This window comes from Oryctolagus cuniculus, chromosome 6 (genome assembly GCF_964237555.1).
Source record: "Oryctolagus cuniculus chromosome 6, mOryCun1.1, whole genome shotgun sequence".
Lineage (NCBI taxonomy): Eukaryota > Metazoa > Chordata > Mammalia > Lagomorpha > Leporidae > Oryctolagus > Oryctolagus cuniculus.
This window is the reverse complement of record NC_091437.1, coordinates 134,843,159-134,857,754: the sequence shown is the minus strand read 5'-3', so window position 1 is coordinate 134,857,754 and position 14,596 is coordinate 134,843,159. Positions and strand designations below refer to the sequence as shown.

Sequence of the window (14,596 nt, the reverse complement as noted above, 5' to 3'; positions counted from 1 at the left end):
ATAACATGAACAAAAATTTTTCCCATGAAATTGAGATTTTTAAAGAGAAAACAAAAGGAAATATTAGAAATGAAGAATGCAATAGATCAAATAAAAAATGTGGTAGAAAGTCTTAACAATAGATTTAATGGGTCAGAAGAAAGAATATCCAAGCTAGAAGACAAATATGGAAATTTTTCATTCAGACAAAAAAAAAGAAGAAATTGAAAAAATTAAAAACAGTGTTAGAGATTTATGGGATACTATCAAACAACCCAAAATACAGGTCTTAGGAGTTCCTGAAGGTGTAGAAAGGGAAAATGGACTAGAAGGCCTATTTAGCAAAATAATTACAGAAAACTTCCCCAATTTGGAGAAAGAAAGGGACATCTAAATCCCAAGTACAGGAAACACATAGAACTCCTAATACACATGACCAGAAAATATCTTCACCACAGCACACTGTTTTCAACAGGAAAACATAAAGAAACTATTCTAAAATGTGCACTAGAGAAACACCAGATAACTTTCAGAGGATCTGCAATTAGAATCACAGCTGACTTCTCATTAGAAACTCTACAGGCTAGGAGAGAATAGAGAGACATAGTCCAGGTTTTACAAGAAAAAATACTGTCAACCCAGAATTCTGTACCCTGCAAAGCTCTCATTTATGAATGAAGGTGAAATAAAGACCTCCCATAATAAATAGAAAATGAGATAATTTGTTACCACTCATCTAGTCTTACAAAAGATGCTTAAGGATGTGCTAAATACAGCAACACAGAAGATAGCCATCATTATGAAAGAATGCGAAGGCAGAACAGCTGTAGCACCATTTGGGGGTGAACCAACAGAAAGAAGCCCTTTCTCTCTCTCTTTCACTAACTCTGCCTGTCAAAAAAAATATCAAGGACATTCTTCTCAGATATAGAAAATACAATGCTGAAATTCATATGGAAACTCATAAAACCTGGAATAGTTAAAGCAATCTTATACAACAAAAACAAAACTGAAGACATCACAATACCAGATTTCAAGATGTACTACAGGGAAGTTATAACCATACAGCCTGGTTCTGGCACAAAATCAGACATGTAGACCAATCGAACAGAATAGAAACTCCAGACATCAATCCACAAATCTACAACCAACTTATCTTTGACAAGAGAGCTAAATCAATCACTGGAGCAAGGACAGTCTCTTCAACAACTGGTACTGGGAAAACTGGATCTCTGCATGTGGAAGTGTGAAACTAGACCCCTACCTTATACCTTACACATAAGACCAACTCAGAATGGATTAAAGACATAAATCTATGACCTGATACCATCATATTACTAGAGAACATTGGGGAAACACTGCAAGACACTGCCATAGGCAAAGACTTGTTAGAAAAGACCCCAGAAGCACAGGCAATCCAAACCCAAATTGGCAAATGGGATTATATCAAGCTGAGAAACTTCAGCACAGCAAAAGAAACACTCAGCAAAGTGAAGAGACTGAATGGGAGACATCATTTGCAAACTATGCAACTGGTAAAGAGTTAATATCCAGAATATATAACGAGTTCAAGTAACTCAACAACAATGAAACAAACAACCCAGTTAAGAAATGGGCAAAGGACCTAAACAGATATTTTTCAAAAGAGGAAATTCAAATGGCTAACAGACAATTGAAAAATGCTTAGGTTTACTAGCCATCAGGGAAATGCAAATCCAAATCACAATGAGGTTTCACCCATTTAGAATGGCTCTCATGCAGAAATCAACAAACAACAAATGCTGGTGAGGATGTAGGGAAACATGTACCCTAATCCACTGTTTATAGGAATGTAAACTGGGACAGCCACTGTGGAAGACAGTATGGAGATACCTCAGGAATCTGAATATAGACCTTCCATATGATCCAGCCACCAAACTTCTGGGAATTTACCCAAACCCAAAGAAATGAGCGTATGAAAGAGTTATCTATACCCTATGTTTATTGGAGCTCAATTCACAATAGCTAAGATATGGAATCAACCCAGATATCCACCAACTGAAGACTGGGTAAATTATGCCATATATACACATACTAATAGAAGTGATTTATTTATTATTTATTATATAATATATTCATATATTACATACACACAAAAACACACACACTCTGGAGTACTATTCAGTTGTTAAAAAAAGAGATATCCTGTCTTTTGCAACAAAACGGTTGCAAGTGGAAAACATTATACTTAGTGAAATAAGACAATCTCAAAAAGACAGGTATCATGTTTCCCCTGATCTAGGGTAACGAATAAAGTACCTAAAATGTAATGTATTGGAGTGAAATAGACATTTTGAGATTCAATGCTTGTTTATAGCTGTTGTCTCTTCTGTTGAGGAATAGAGGTTTTTTTCTTCACACTATTTGTTGAACTCTTTTTCTTAGTGTAGGGTTAACCTAATGATTACTTAGTAAACTGAAAGTAGATCTTTGTAAAAATTAAGAGTGCGAATGGGAGGAGGAGGAAGAAGGGTTGGAGAATGGGTAGGAGGGAAATTAGGGTGGGAAGTTTCAGTATGTTCTTAAATCTGTATATATGAAATACATGAAAGTTGTATAACTTAAATAAAAATTTTAAAAAAGAAGCACACCCTCAAAAGATCTTGATTCTACTATCAAGATATTATTTAATTAAAATGAATTCTTTTTTAAATTTTATTTTATTTTATTTTTATTTTATTTTTGACAGGCAGAGTGGACAGGGAGAGAGAGAGACAGAGAGAAAGGACTTCCTTTGCCGTTGGTTCACCCTACAATGGCCGCCGCGGCCAGCGTGCTGCAGCTGGCACCGCGCTGATCCGATGGCAGGAGCCAGGTGCTTCTCCTGGTCTCCCGTGGGGTGCAGGGCCCAAGCACTTGGGCCATCCTCCACTGCACTCCCTGGCCACAGCAGAGAGCTGGCCTGGAAGAGGGGCAACCGGGACAGAATCCGGCGCCCCGACCAGGACTAGAACCCAGTGTGCCGGCGCCACAAGGCAGAGGATTAGCCTACTGAGCTGCAGCGCCGGCTTAAAATGAATTCTTAAACACCTTTATTTTCCAAAAATAATTAAATAATAAAAATGAAAATAAAATATATTCCAGCTTGCCTGGACTCACTCTAATTCTGTGAAATAAAAGTATAAGCATGTTGGTGTTATCTTCCAAGTATGAAATTTAAGTTCTTCATTCCTTTCTATGCCTATTTTAATATAAACTTAGCTTCCAACTTTATCATTAATAAACATTACTGAATCCTGCTATATAGAAGACACTGTATAATTTATTTGCCTGCTAATCAATTTTCTGGTCCTTCTACCTCATGAGTACTCACCCAAATAATAGAGCGTACTCGTATTTGCTTCAAGATGCCAGTCTCCATTCTTGCTAGTATTCCAACTCAGCGGATTTGAAGAGCCATTCCTCATATCAATAACATTAAACATATCAGGATTTTGAGTAAAGTTATGCGATATAATAACATAATCTTCTTCCTATAAAAATTGGTAAAAATATTACTTATTTTATAAGTGAGTACTCTGACAATATACATTGATTTGGATGATATACAATTAGTATATATATTATGTTAAGATTTAAAGTCTTCATTTTAATTTTATATCATATTCATATTTTGGTTATTAACATTTTACATATCTATGTCCATAATTTTAGTTCTTACACTATGGCATTGTAAGGATATCTCTCTCTCTCCTCTCTATATACATAAATATAAAAACATATGCAGCTGGATGTCTCTAAGTATGGATGAATTTAGGGAATATCTTATTTCTATAATGTTTGAAAAGATTTAAAACAATGCTAGATGTAGTTTTCTGACTGCACATATATGTAGTATAAGAAAAAACATGTATGGGAAGAAAAATACCCAATTCTGAAAACTGGTTACCAACCAAGTTAGACAGTAAGGAATGGGCTCAAAGTCAACCACAGGGGGGTTTATACTTCATCAACTTTATTTATTTTTAAAAAACTAGAGGAAATATTCACAGAATGTTAGATTTAGGTAGAGGTAGGTGGTGGGCATACTGGCACTGGAATGTCATTTTTTAAAAAATAATTTTCTGTATGCTATATTTCATGACACAAATAATAGCCCTTACATGGTACTTAAGATATAAGCACTCAATAAATGTAATACATTATCATGGTAATAATGACAGGGTCACAAATTTGGCATTATGGGAAGATGGTAGAAAAATTACTTAATTCTGATTCTCAAACAACGCTTTTGTGGCTTACTTCTTAGATTTAGAGGGGTCAAGAAGGGTGTGTAGGACTTTAATAGACTGCTTTGTGAGGCAAGGGTATTTTGGGCCTAACCATGGGTATGAGTAAAAATGACAGTACAATATGTTTGAGTAATATGCAATTACAATATTAGAAGATAGATTTTATTCTCCTTGTTCACCTTAAATCCATAGAATGTTGATGTATATGATATGTTGGTTATGTGATCTACATCTTTAAAATACCAGTTAATGTGGTTTGCATTTGGAATCAGAGCCATCCATCCAGACATATGAGTTAGTCGTTTCTTCTGAAAAGGAACAATGCTTGTGCCTGCAGGAGAACCCAAAACAAAGCAAACATTAATATCTTTACCTTGAGAAAAGTTTTCTCCTTTAAAAAAATTTATTTATTTCTTTTACCTATTTGAGAGGCAGAGATGAAAGGGAGAGAAGGAAGGGGAGGGGAAGGGAGGGAAGAGAAGGGGAGGGAAGGGGAAGGAAGGGGAAGGGGAGAGAGAGAATGACTGTTATCTCATGCTCTGACATTCCCCAAAGTCATAAAACCACCTGAGCTATCACCTGCTGCCTCTCAGGGTACACATTAGCAGTAACCTGAGATTGGAAGCAGAGCTCAGACTTCAAGCCAGGCTCTCCAATATGGGAGTAGGTGTGTGAAGAGCCTCTTCATCTCTTTGCCAAATGCCCATATCCCTTCTATTAACGTGTGCAATATAAAATAGCAGTCTGGTGGAAGTCTCTAAAGAGGTCAGCATAGAACTTCTTTATACTAAATGAAATAACATTGTTCTAAATGTCTGTATGACTAAAGATCCCAAATATTTAATTTTACATTTAACTGGAAAGTAAAATGCTGTCTCACTTGGAATTTTTAAGTAAGATGAAACTTTCCATTTCTTAGGGAAAAACTCAGTCAAAACATGATGATGATTATGACTACTAAGACAAAAGTGCTTAAACATATTAATAAGATTCTTTAAAATAGCAGTGATCTAAATTAAATGTGGTTCCACTTATATTTTTAAGAACTTAATTACTCAGAATCCTTGATTTCTAGACGATGCAAACATAAGTTCTGATTCTTTGTTAGAGCCTCCCAAGAGCTAATCAAAATCTGTATAACAAATTCTAACACATAATTTCACTTTACTCTCATAAATTTTTGATGTAGTGCTCCTATGAAGCTGCAACTAGACCTATCACTTAACATGATCCACCATATCTAAATTTTGTAAAAATGGAACCAGAACTACCTGTTATGTGAAAAACTATAATTTTGTAAAGCTCTGGTCTTGAGAGAGTACCTGACAACTTCAGTAAAATATTTGAAAAAAAAAAAACCCTAAATGTCTGATTAATTGCTGCTATATTTTTCCCTCCATTCCCTCTCTCATTTTTATCTCTGATTGGATTTTACATTAAATTGACATCTTCTTAGCTTAAAAATTCAGGAGGAAGAAGCTAGAAGCAAGATTACAAAATAAAGTGTCATTCATTTTGTTGTGTAATGTGGCCAATTTTCACCCAAAATCAAGGGAAAACAAATTCACTCATTCAGAATGCTTAGCTTATGAGTTAGTATTAGTTTTTAAAGAGTCATGAGCAGAGGCAGTAAAAACTTGCAGTATCTCAAACCCTGAAAAGTAGAAATATGATGGTTCAGATTATTGCTAAAAAAAAATCTACCCTTCTCCCCTCATGGAGGGCAAAGTAGATTTCCCTGCTATGTTGGGTGTTTGGGGGACTTCTTTTGGCCAATGGGACATTAGTAGATCTGATACTAGCAAGGTTTGAAATGTGAATTCTCAGTGAAATGTTGACTTTGAGAGCCTCTTTATGAAGAAGATAGATTTCATAATTCTTGTATAAGAGCTTCCCAGACCACTACCCTCCCTTTACCTAGGACCAAGAATGAGCATTTTATGGAGCCACCTGAGCTCAATGTATAGGAAGGAGCAAAGCCCACTAAGTCTTCACCTTGAGCAGCAACTCCTAGCAGAGTCCAGCCTAGTCAACCAACCCAGCCCTCAGCCACATGAATGAAAATAAATGACTAGGTTGAAGCTGTTGAGTTTTGGAAGAGTAGTTGTAGAGCAATAGCTGATTTACAAAAGAGCTGATTAATATCATCCAAAACCTCTCAAATCTGTTGCTGTATTTGGCAGAACCAAACTACTTTAAAGTGTTTCAATGCACAGGATAATACTCTAACCTTACTTGATAATTCAATTTCATAGGTAAAACTAATTTTCATTTTTCAGTTTGTTTTTCTTAATTTTTTTCAGGTGTATACTCACATTTGAGTATGTTGGTTTTAGGTATTTTGGACTGAAATATAAGTTCCTTGAAGCAAAAAAAAATTTTTTTGACAGGCAGAGTGGACAGTGAGAGAGAGAGACAGAGAGAAAGGTCTTCCTTTACCCTTGGTTCACCCTCCAATGGCCGCCGTGGCCGGCACGCTGTGGCCAGGGCACCGTGCTGATCCAAAGCCAGGAGCCAGGTACTTCCTCCTGGTCTCCCATGTGAGTGCGGGGCCTAAGGACTGGAGCCATCCTCCACTGCCTTCCGAGGCCAGAGCAGAGAACTGGCCTGGAAGAGGGGCAACCGGGACAGAATCCGGCGCCCTGACCGAGACTAGAACCTGGTGTGCCAGCGCTCCAGGTGGAGGATTAGCCTATTGAGCCGTGGTGCCGGCCCTGAAGCAAAATTTTTTTAAAAAATTATTTTAAAAAATTGAGTGTCTCTAATTACTCTGACATCCGGTCTAACTTCATGCATTTAGCTACGTAAAGATATATCATCATGTGTGAGATGTTTTGATCATGATATATAAGGATACATGTAAAGATACACCAAACCTTATTTCACACTGATCTAGTTTACTAGTAAAACTTTTGACTCACTTAGTTTACATATACAATCAAGTCATGTGCTCTTTTTCAGTTTTTACTAGTATATAATTCTGACTTTATTGGAAAGAAAACAAAAAGGTTTAAATCCACCTTTCTATGAAGTTGATTATCATAGTTAAGTTAAAAAGTAAAGTGCCTGGTGTAATGTTTTTCTTTAGTTTGCAATCTGGTCTGAGTATTGCAAATAATTCCACTTATTTTAATTCCTACCAAGTTTCTAGTACTTACAGTTTTCTGTGTTAAGTCCTGTGGATGTTAGAAAGATAAGTTTACAAATTTTGCCTTGCAGGTATTCACAGTATTAACTAAATATAAATCTTAATTTTTGAGTAGACCAGGTCAAAGGGCACATAGGACTGCACAAGAAAGCTATAATATCATAAATTCAGAAATGCTAAATTCTTGAATCAAGATGTCAAAATACAAAATACAAAAAGCTCTTCCCTAAAGTCATCACCTACACCACTATTAAAAACAGCAAGACAGAGACTTTAGATGTTTAAATATTACTGCATAAAAAATCATAAAGGGATATATGCTTCATCATGTTATATTTTGCAAGTAATTTATTTAGGAAAGTTGCACATCTCTGAGTTCTTTTTAAAAGTATATTTTTAACCTATGTTTTTAAAAATACTACTATTCAGTTTACTTACAGTTATGCCATAAAGTATTGGAAGAAATGATGAAAAGTTTGCTCATAAGAAACTCTTTTATTACAGAGTGGTGGGAAACACTAAAATATTATCAGATAAAATAACTTCGTTGGCTTTGATGCCTTGATTTCATCTTGTTTTAGCCTGCAGTTTTTATTTGGAAGAAAACATTCACAGACACTCTACTTCAAACATTATTTACTGTAACACAGCTTCTAACAATAAGTAACATTGCTCCAGTCTGAAAATCTTTTATTCAGAAGAGAAGCAGTAGCCCCTGGGTCTATGTCTTTATTTATTTATTTATTTTTATTTTTTTACAGGCAGAGTGGACAGTGAGAGAGAGAGACAGAGAGAAAGGTCTTCCTTTGCCATTGGTTCTCCCTCCAATGGCCGCCACGGCTGGCGCACTGCGGCTGGCGCACCGCGCTGATCCGATGGCAGGAGCCAGGTGCTTCTCCTGGTCTCCCATGGGGTGCAGGGCCCAAGCACTTGGGCCAACCTCCACTGCACTCCCTGGCCACGGCAGAGAGCTGGCCTGGAAGAGGGGCAACCGGGACAGAATCCAGCACCCCGACCAGGACTAGAACCCGGTGTGCCGGCTCCACAAGGCGGAGGATTAGCCTAGTGAGCCGCGGCGCCGGCCAATGGTCTGTGTCTTTAAACTACTGAGATAGTGGATTGCCCTTTCAATCCATAGGAGAAAAAAAAATTAGAAAAAAATCCATAAGAGGAAAAAAACCTTTTAAGTTATTAAAATCCTCAAAGGTGCTAAATGCTACCCTGCCAGCATGTTTTACCAGCCTGAAGTGGGGACTTATGAAAGGTATGTGATAGGTTGAGTCCTTGCTCAGTCTCACAATGAGTTCATGGACCCACTTTAAATTTACTCCTCCAGTTCCAGACTGTGTAGTGGGAATAGGTGTAGAATTCTGTTCAAAACAAGGGGCCGGCGCCGCGGCTCACTAGGCTAATCCTCTGCCTTGTGGCACTGGCACACCAGGTTCTAGTCCTGGTCGGGGCGCTGGATTCTGTCCCGGTTGCCCCTCTTCCAGGCCAGCTCTCTGCTGTGGCCCAGGGAGTGCAGTGGAGGATGGCCCAAGTGCCTGGGCTCTGCACCCCATGGGAGACCAGGAGAAGCACCTGGCTCCTGGCTTTGGATCAGCGCGGTGCGCTGGCCACAGCGCGCCGGCTGCGGCGGCTATTGGAGGGTGAACCAATGGCAAAGGAAGACCTTTCTCTCTGTCTCTCTCACTGTCCACTCTGCCTGTCAAAAAAAAAAAAAAAAAAAGAAAAAAAAAAAGAAAAGAAGGGCAGAACTTGGAGTTTTTATAATAAATATCTTAACAAGAGAATCTGATAACCTAGAGTGTAATAACAAAATCCCAGCGTGCCCTGATGGATTTGACAAAGGAAATTTTAGCAACTATCACACGGATGATATAATAATAATATACATTTTCAAAATTTAATTGCTTCATATTGAGATACATAGTTTTAGTTTCAAATCACTAGTTCTACTTTATAAATATCATTAAGTGAGGACATTAAGAAACATCAATAGTGTTTTTAAATTTTTATTTATTTGAAAGAGAAAGAGAGATACTATCTGCTTGTTTGCTCTCCAAATTTCTGCAAAGGCCACAGCAGGATCAGGACCAAAGGTAGAAGACTGAGAATTCAATACAAATCTCTAGTGTGGGTGGCAGGTCTCCAATTATTTGAAGAGAGTGACAACCACTGCCTCTTAAGGTCTGCATTAGCAGGAAGTTGAAGTCAGGATCCAGAGCTGGGTATCAAACCTAGGCACTCTGGTATAGGACACTGATGTCCTAATTAGCTGCTTAACCACTAGGCTAATTTCATACCCCCGATAGAGTTTTAAAGAACATTATGAAAGTATTTGCAACATATTTAAAAGAAAAGGAATAAATGAATTTGAATTTTGTTGAACAAATCTCTTCCTATATTTAGGATTCCTTATTAAAAATTAATTTATTTCTAAGTGCATCAATTTTCACTATATATTTCAGTGTATTTTTAATTATTTTATAAATTTATTTGAAAAGCAGAGAGACAGGGACAGACATAAAGACAGAAATCTTCAACCTGCTGGATCATTCCCCAAATGCCTTCAACAACCAAGGCTGGGTCAGTCTAAAGCCAGGGGCTAGAAACTAAAGCTGGATCTCTTTTGTGGGAGACAGGGTCCCAAGCACTTGGGTCATCAATTGCTGCCTTGCATATGAGAGAGAGATAGATAGATAGAGAGAGAGAGATAGGGACCCAAGATAGATAGACAGATAGATAAACTGATTTATCAAGAGATCTGAGACAGTCAGGATAGGATAAGTCAGGTATAGTGGGAATAGGTACACTTAAGAACTGGAGCAATTCCCACATTGGTTCTGACTAGAAGAATACAGGTAGATCTGGTAGAAGGACTAAGCAGATATTCTAGGAATCATGCCTTCCCACCTCCTTACAAAGATAATAAACTATAAGAAATTCCTAATATTTGAGGGGGGATGCAGAGATTAGTATCACAATAAAAGATTGGATATAAGGATTAGAATTCCATTCTTGCCTCCATGTAACTTGCTTATTTGGTGCAAATGCAAGATGGATCATGAATAAAGGCACGAAATTGATGCCATCTAGTCAGGTAATGATGGCAAGCATATCTGGTGGCCCAAGTATAATATTATATCTCTATGGGAACAAATTAGTAAATTGACAGTCTCTGGCACCTGCTATACAGCTATTGACTTAGCAAATGCTCCCCTTATCCCATCTTAATCAGCAAGGATAACCAAAAACATTGATCTTCAGAGCAAAATCGCTGGTATATTTTTACTGTGTTGCTCCAAAGGCTATGCCAACTTTCATACTCCCAGTCATAATATTGTCTGGAGGTCCCATGATCAAAAGGATATCAATATTCAGTATTCCTGAAATACCCACTTTGCTTGTACTTTTTTCCTGCCTGAATTGATAAAAAAAATTATGCTTTTTCCAATTCTTGAAACATCAAGTAACAACTCAAGAAGATGTCGGCAAAAGCATGGGAAACCATATTTTTTAAATTTAAAATTAGTGATTTACAGTAGTTCATTATATTCCACTTACCAAAAGAGTCTGAGAGAACAACATCCTTTTCAAGGAGAGATGATGGGGCGGCCTTGTTGAAAGCTAAGCGATGGAAGCTGACTGAGGTGTCACACACAGATCCGGGGAACCCAATGCTCCACTCAGCTTCTTGAGTGCAATGAGAAGGGTCTAGCAAAGGGCTATGTGGAATGACAGTATGTCCTTTGTGCCCTGGGAAAGGAATACAAAAAGAATATTTTCTATTTCATGTTAGAAAACTGAAAACAAAGTCTACAATGTACAGTTTCCATCATTCATATTCCTGCCAGCAAAAGCCGAAAGTATAGGTAAATGTCTTTTGTTTCTGTTGGATAATGGACTCCATATACAGAGGCTTTTCAGTGGGCTCTTCTGTGGGATCAGAGGCCCCATGAGAATCACAGTAGGAGATGGGAGGTGGAGTAAGTAACTTGGTCAAGGACACATAAAAGAATTCTGAGCAGACGATCTAACAATATAGCCTGTGCTCTTAACCAGAGGACTGCCAATTAACATTAATAAATCTAAGCTGAGTTAAATAAGCCAATAAAGAGTACACAAAGCGGCCGGCGCCGTGGCTCAATAGGCTAATCCTCCGCCTTGCAGCGCCGGCACACTGGGTTCTAGTCCCTGTCGGGGCACCGGATTCTGTCCCGGTTGCCCCTCTTCCAGGCCAGCTCTCTGCTGTGGCCAGGGAGTGCAGTGGAGGATGGCCCAAGGCCTTGGGCCCTGCACCCCATGGGAGACCAGGATAAGTACCTGGCTCCTGCCATCGGATCAGCGCGGTGCGCCGGCAGCAGCGCGCCAGCTGTGGCGGCCATTGGAGGGTGAACCAACGGCAAAGGAAGACCTTTCTCTCTGTCTCTCTCTCTCACTGTCCACTCTGCCTTTCAAAAAAAAAAAAAAAAAAAAAAAGAGTACACAAAGCTTTATACATCAAGGTATCCAAATGTTCTTCCATATAAAAGCCATGATTAGAGTAGGATACAGAAGTCAACGGCTGCCGTTGAGAATTTAATCCATTTGAATATTGAGATGAATGTTCTTTCTAAAGAGTCTTTCAGAAAGGTAAACCATTAATATCTCTAGATGCACCCATCAATTGGATTGCTTAGAAAACTATTATTCAGCAGTGTGCACGGGCACGTGTGCACACATACACAATCTTTCTGATTATCTTAAATAAGCCTTTATCTTTATCATTAACAATTTATGAAGATGCTGAATTCCAGAAACCAAGAATATTAATGGAAACTGTGATATATTTTGTACTTAAAATGCTAACAATGTTAACCTATAATATATTGAATTCTGTTCTAGAGTTAATATCGTCTTTGAATGAATTCCAAATTTAGAATTTAGGTCAGAAAGAAAAGGGTTAATAACACTAGGCTTGACATTCCTTCATTTCAAAGTATTTTAGCAAGGATATAGCCAATCTGTCTTCAGTGCTTATGTAAAGAAACATGGAATTCAGATGATTCTGGGTCATGACTGGCTAGAGGATTTCTCTAAGCAGTTTCTTACCTGAGCAGTTAACTGAGCATAAAATGGAGGAGTCCTGAAGCTGAACTGGCTTCTGGTATGATCAGTGTTTCCATAAATATTTCTCAAAAGTAGCTGCTAACTCAAAGTGCAAATGTAAGCACAACAAGACATATTTGGACTGTTTGGGGGCTCTTCCAGGATATAATTAATAAAGTTTGGTATAGGATAAGATCTGTTATGAAGGTAAATCTGCTTTAACAATTAAATTCCGTGTTCACGCAAGCCTATTTCAAGTTTATTTTATCATAAATCTAAAAAATAACATTACCTGTAAGTGAACCATCAAGATCCATCAGTACCACTTCATGTTCCCATCGAAAGCCAGCTTTGTTTGGTGTGTGAAAATACTGAACGTCAACAAATTTTGCACTCCAGCCTCCACATCTTTCATTACAAACTCCAGTGATGGATGTCACTCCCAAAGCTACACAGTTGGGGCGGTCAAAATTCATGAAGTGGACTGAGGACACAGTCAAGCCTTCACTAAATGGGAGAACCAGTCCTTTTGTTGTGCAAAATGTAGATCCCATCCCTAGTTCATCAAGATGACCAACTATTTTGGCATTTTTAATCACTGCTCCATGGGCTTCACCCCATCCTCCAACATAGGGAGCCAGGATCCTCTTGGTCTCAATTCCAGCCTCATAGTTATTTACCATCACAAAGTTATGAAACTGAAGGGCACCTCCATTGACCCATTCTGCTCCCTTCTGGCAATTCCAAGTAGTTAGTGAATTAAATATTGCTGGCTCTGGCACTATAGAAGTACAAGATCCTGTTTGCATGGGGAAATATTCTTCAAAGATCCATATTCCAAACCAACCTTGAGAATGAACAGTATTGTTAAAGAATTCTCCCAGAGGAACTCTTTTTTGGCAAATGTTTTGGTCATAGGATGGCCCATCAGGGTGGTTGTTCATTCGATACCAAAAGCCAAAGTGAGTGCCACCAGCAGCTGCATTGTGCCTTATGGTATTGTTAGGGTTGGTGACCCAAAATGCAGCTGGGGTAACATCATCATTCAGAAGACTAGTACTTTGTTGCACAAATACTGCCAAGTTATATTGCAGGATATTGCCATGTTCGATACCATCTTCTATAAAAAATGCTCCTCCTTTAACATCATAGATAACATTCCTCTCAACCAGAAGGTGATGTGTGTTATGGATGGTAATAGCTCTGTTATAAGTCTGGTGAATTGCACAACCTCTTACATAAGATTTAAAGTGCAGATCTCCAAGCAGATGCCAATGTATTGGATATCGGCCTAGCCGGAAAGCCTGGCCCGCATGAAATACCTGTGAAGCCCAGAAGTTACAGCTGTTTAGTAATCCACATAGACTCAGAGTTTGCATGGTTCACATTTTCTTGTCTCAAAACAGTCGTTAATTTTTATTAATACATTTACATATTCTGTATTATTCATGTTTATCATTTGAATATATTGACAACTCATCTAATTTTATATAACAGATAATACTTGTTACCAAGTGAATGTATATGCAAAAAAAAAGCCATCTCTGATTCTTCTGTTTTCTACCTTGGTCCATTATGAAAATTTGTGCTATACAAAATAAACTCTCTTAAAGATTCTCTCCTTTAATTTGATTCTTATCTTAGAAGCATTTCTTGAATATTTGTCATGCACAGATATTCTACTAAGTGTTTTATAGGCACAATCACAGTTTTACCATAGTCCCCATTAAGTAGCCACTTATTAACTTCATTTCATAAATGAAGACACTGATGTTTAGAAAGACTGATCATCGTGCTCATGGTCACAAAGCTCCATTTAAACTCAGGTTGATCTAACTCTAGAGACTGTGCTCTTACTAACCACTCTGCCATGCAGGATGCTGATGTGTGGGAGAATGTATATACGTGCAAGTGTGTGTAATGTAATACCATGCATTAAGGAAAGAAATACTAGGTCATATATTTATCTTCATTCTCTACCTAAAAATAAAAAATTAACCATTACTAGTATTTAATAAACAAATAGACCCTGGCAACTTCACTTAGTCCTTATCTCAGAATTCACATGTGTGTATAATATCCTAGGAGGAAGGCTGCTGCACACAAA

General features: G+C 37.9%; 1 protein-coding gene across 3 annotated transcripts in view; it reads right to left on the bottom strand.

The window, feature by feature from the left end:
- PKHD1L1 (PKHD1 like 1) overlaps nt 1-14,596 on the bottom strand; it is a 196,712-nt gene that overhangs the window by 85,289 nt on the left and 96,827 nt on the right. For all 3 annotated transcript variants that reach the window (XM_070075409.1, XM_051843973.2, XM_070075410.1), the window contains exons 49-52: nt 12,782-13,811; nt 10,966-11,157; nt 4,430-4,581; nt 3,332-3,491 (exon numbers count right to left, since the gene is read on the bottom strand). In XM_070075409.1, coding sequence (XP_069931510.1) covers nt 3,332-3,491; nt 4,430-4,581; nt 10,966-11,157; nt 12,782-13,811 — 1,534 coding nt within the window. The remainder of the gene's footprint in view (nt 1-3,331; nt 3,492-4,429; nt 4,582-10,965; nt 11,158-12,781; nt 13,812-14,596) is intronic.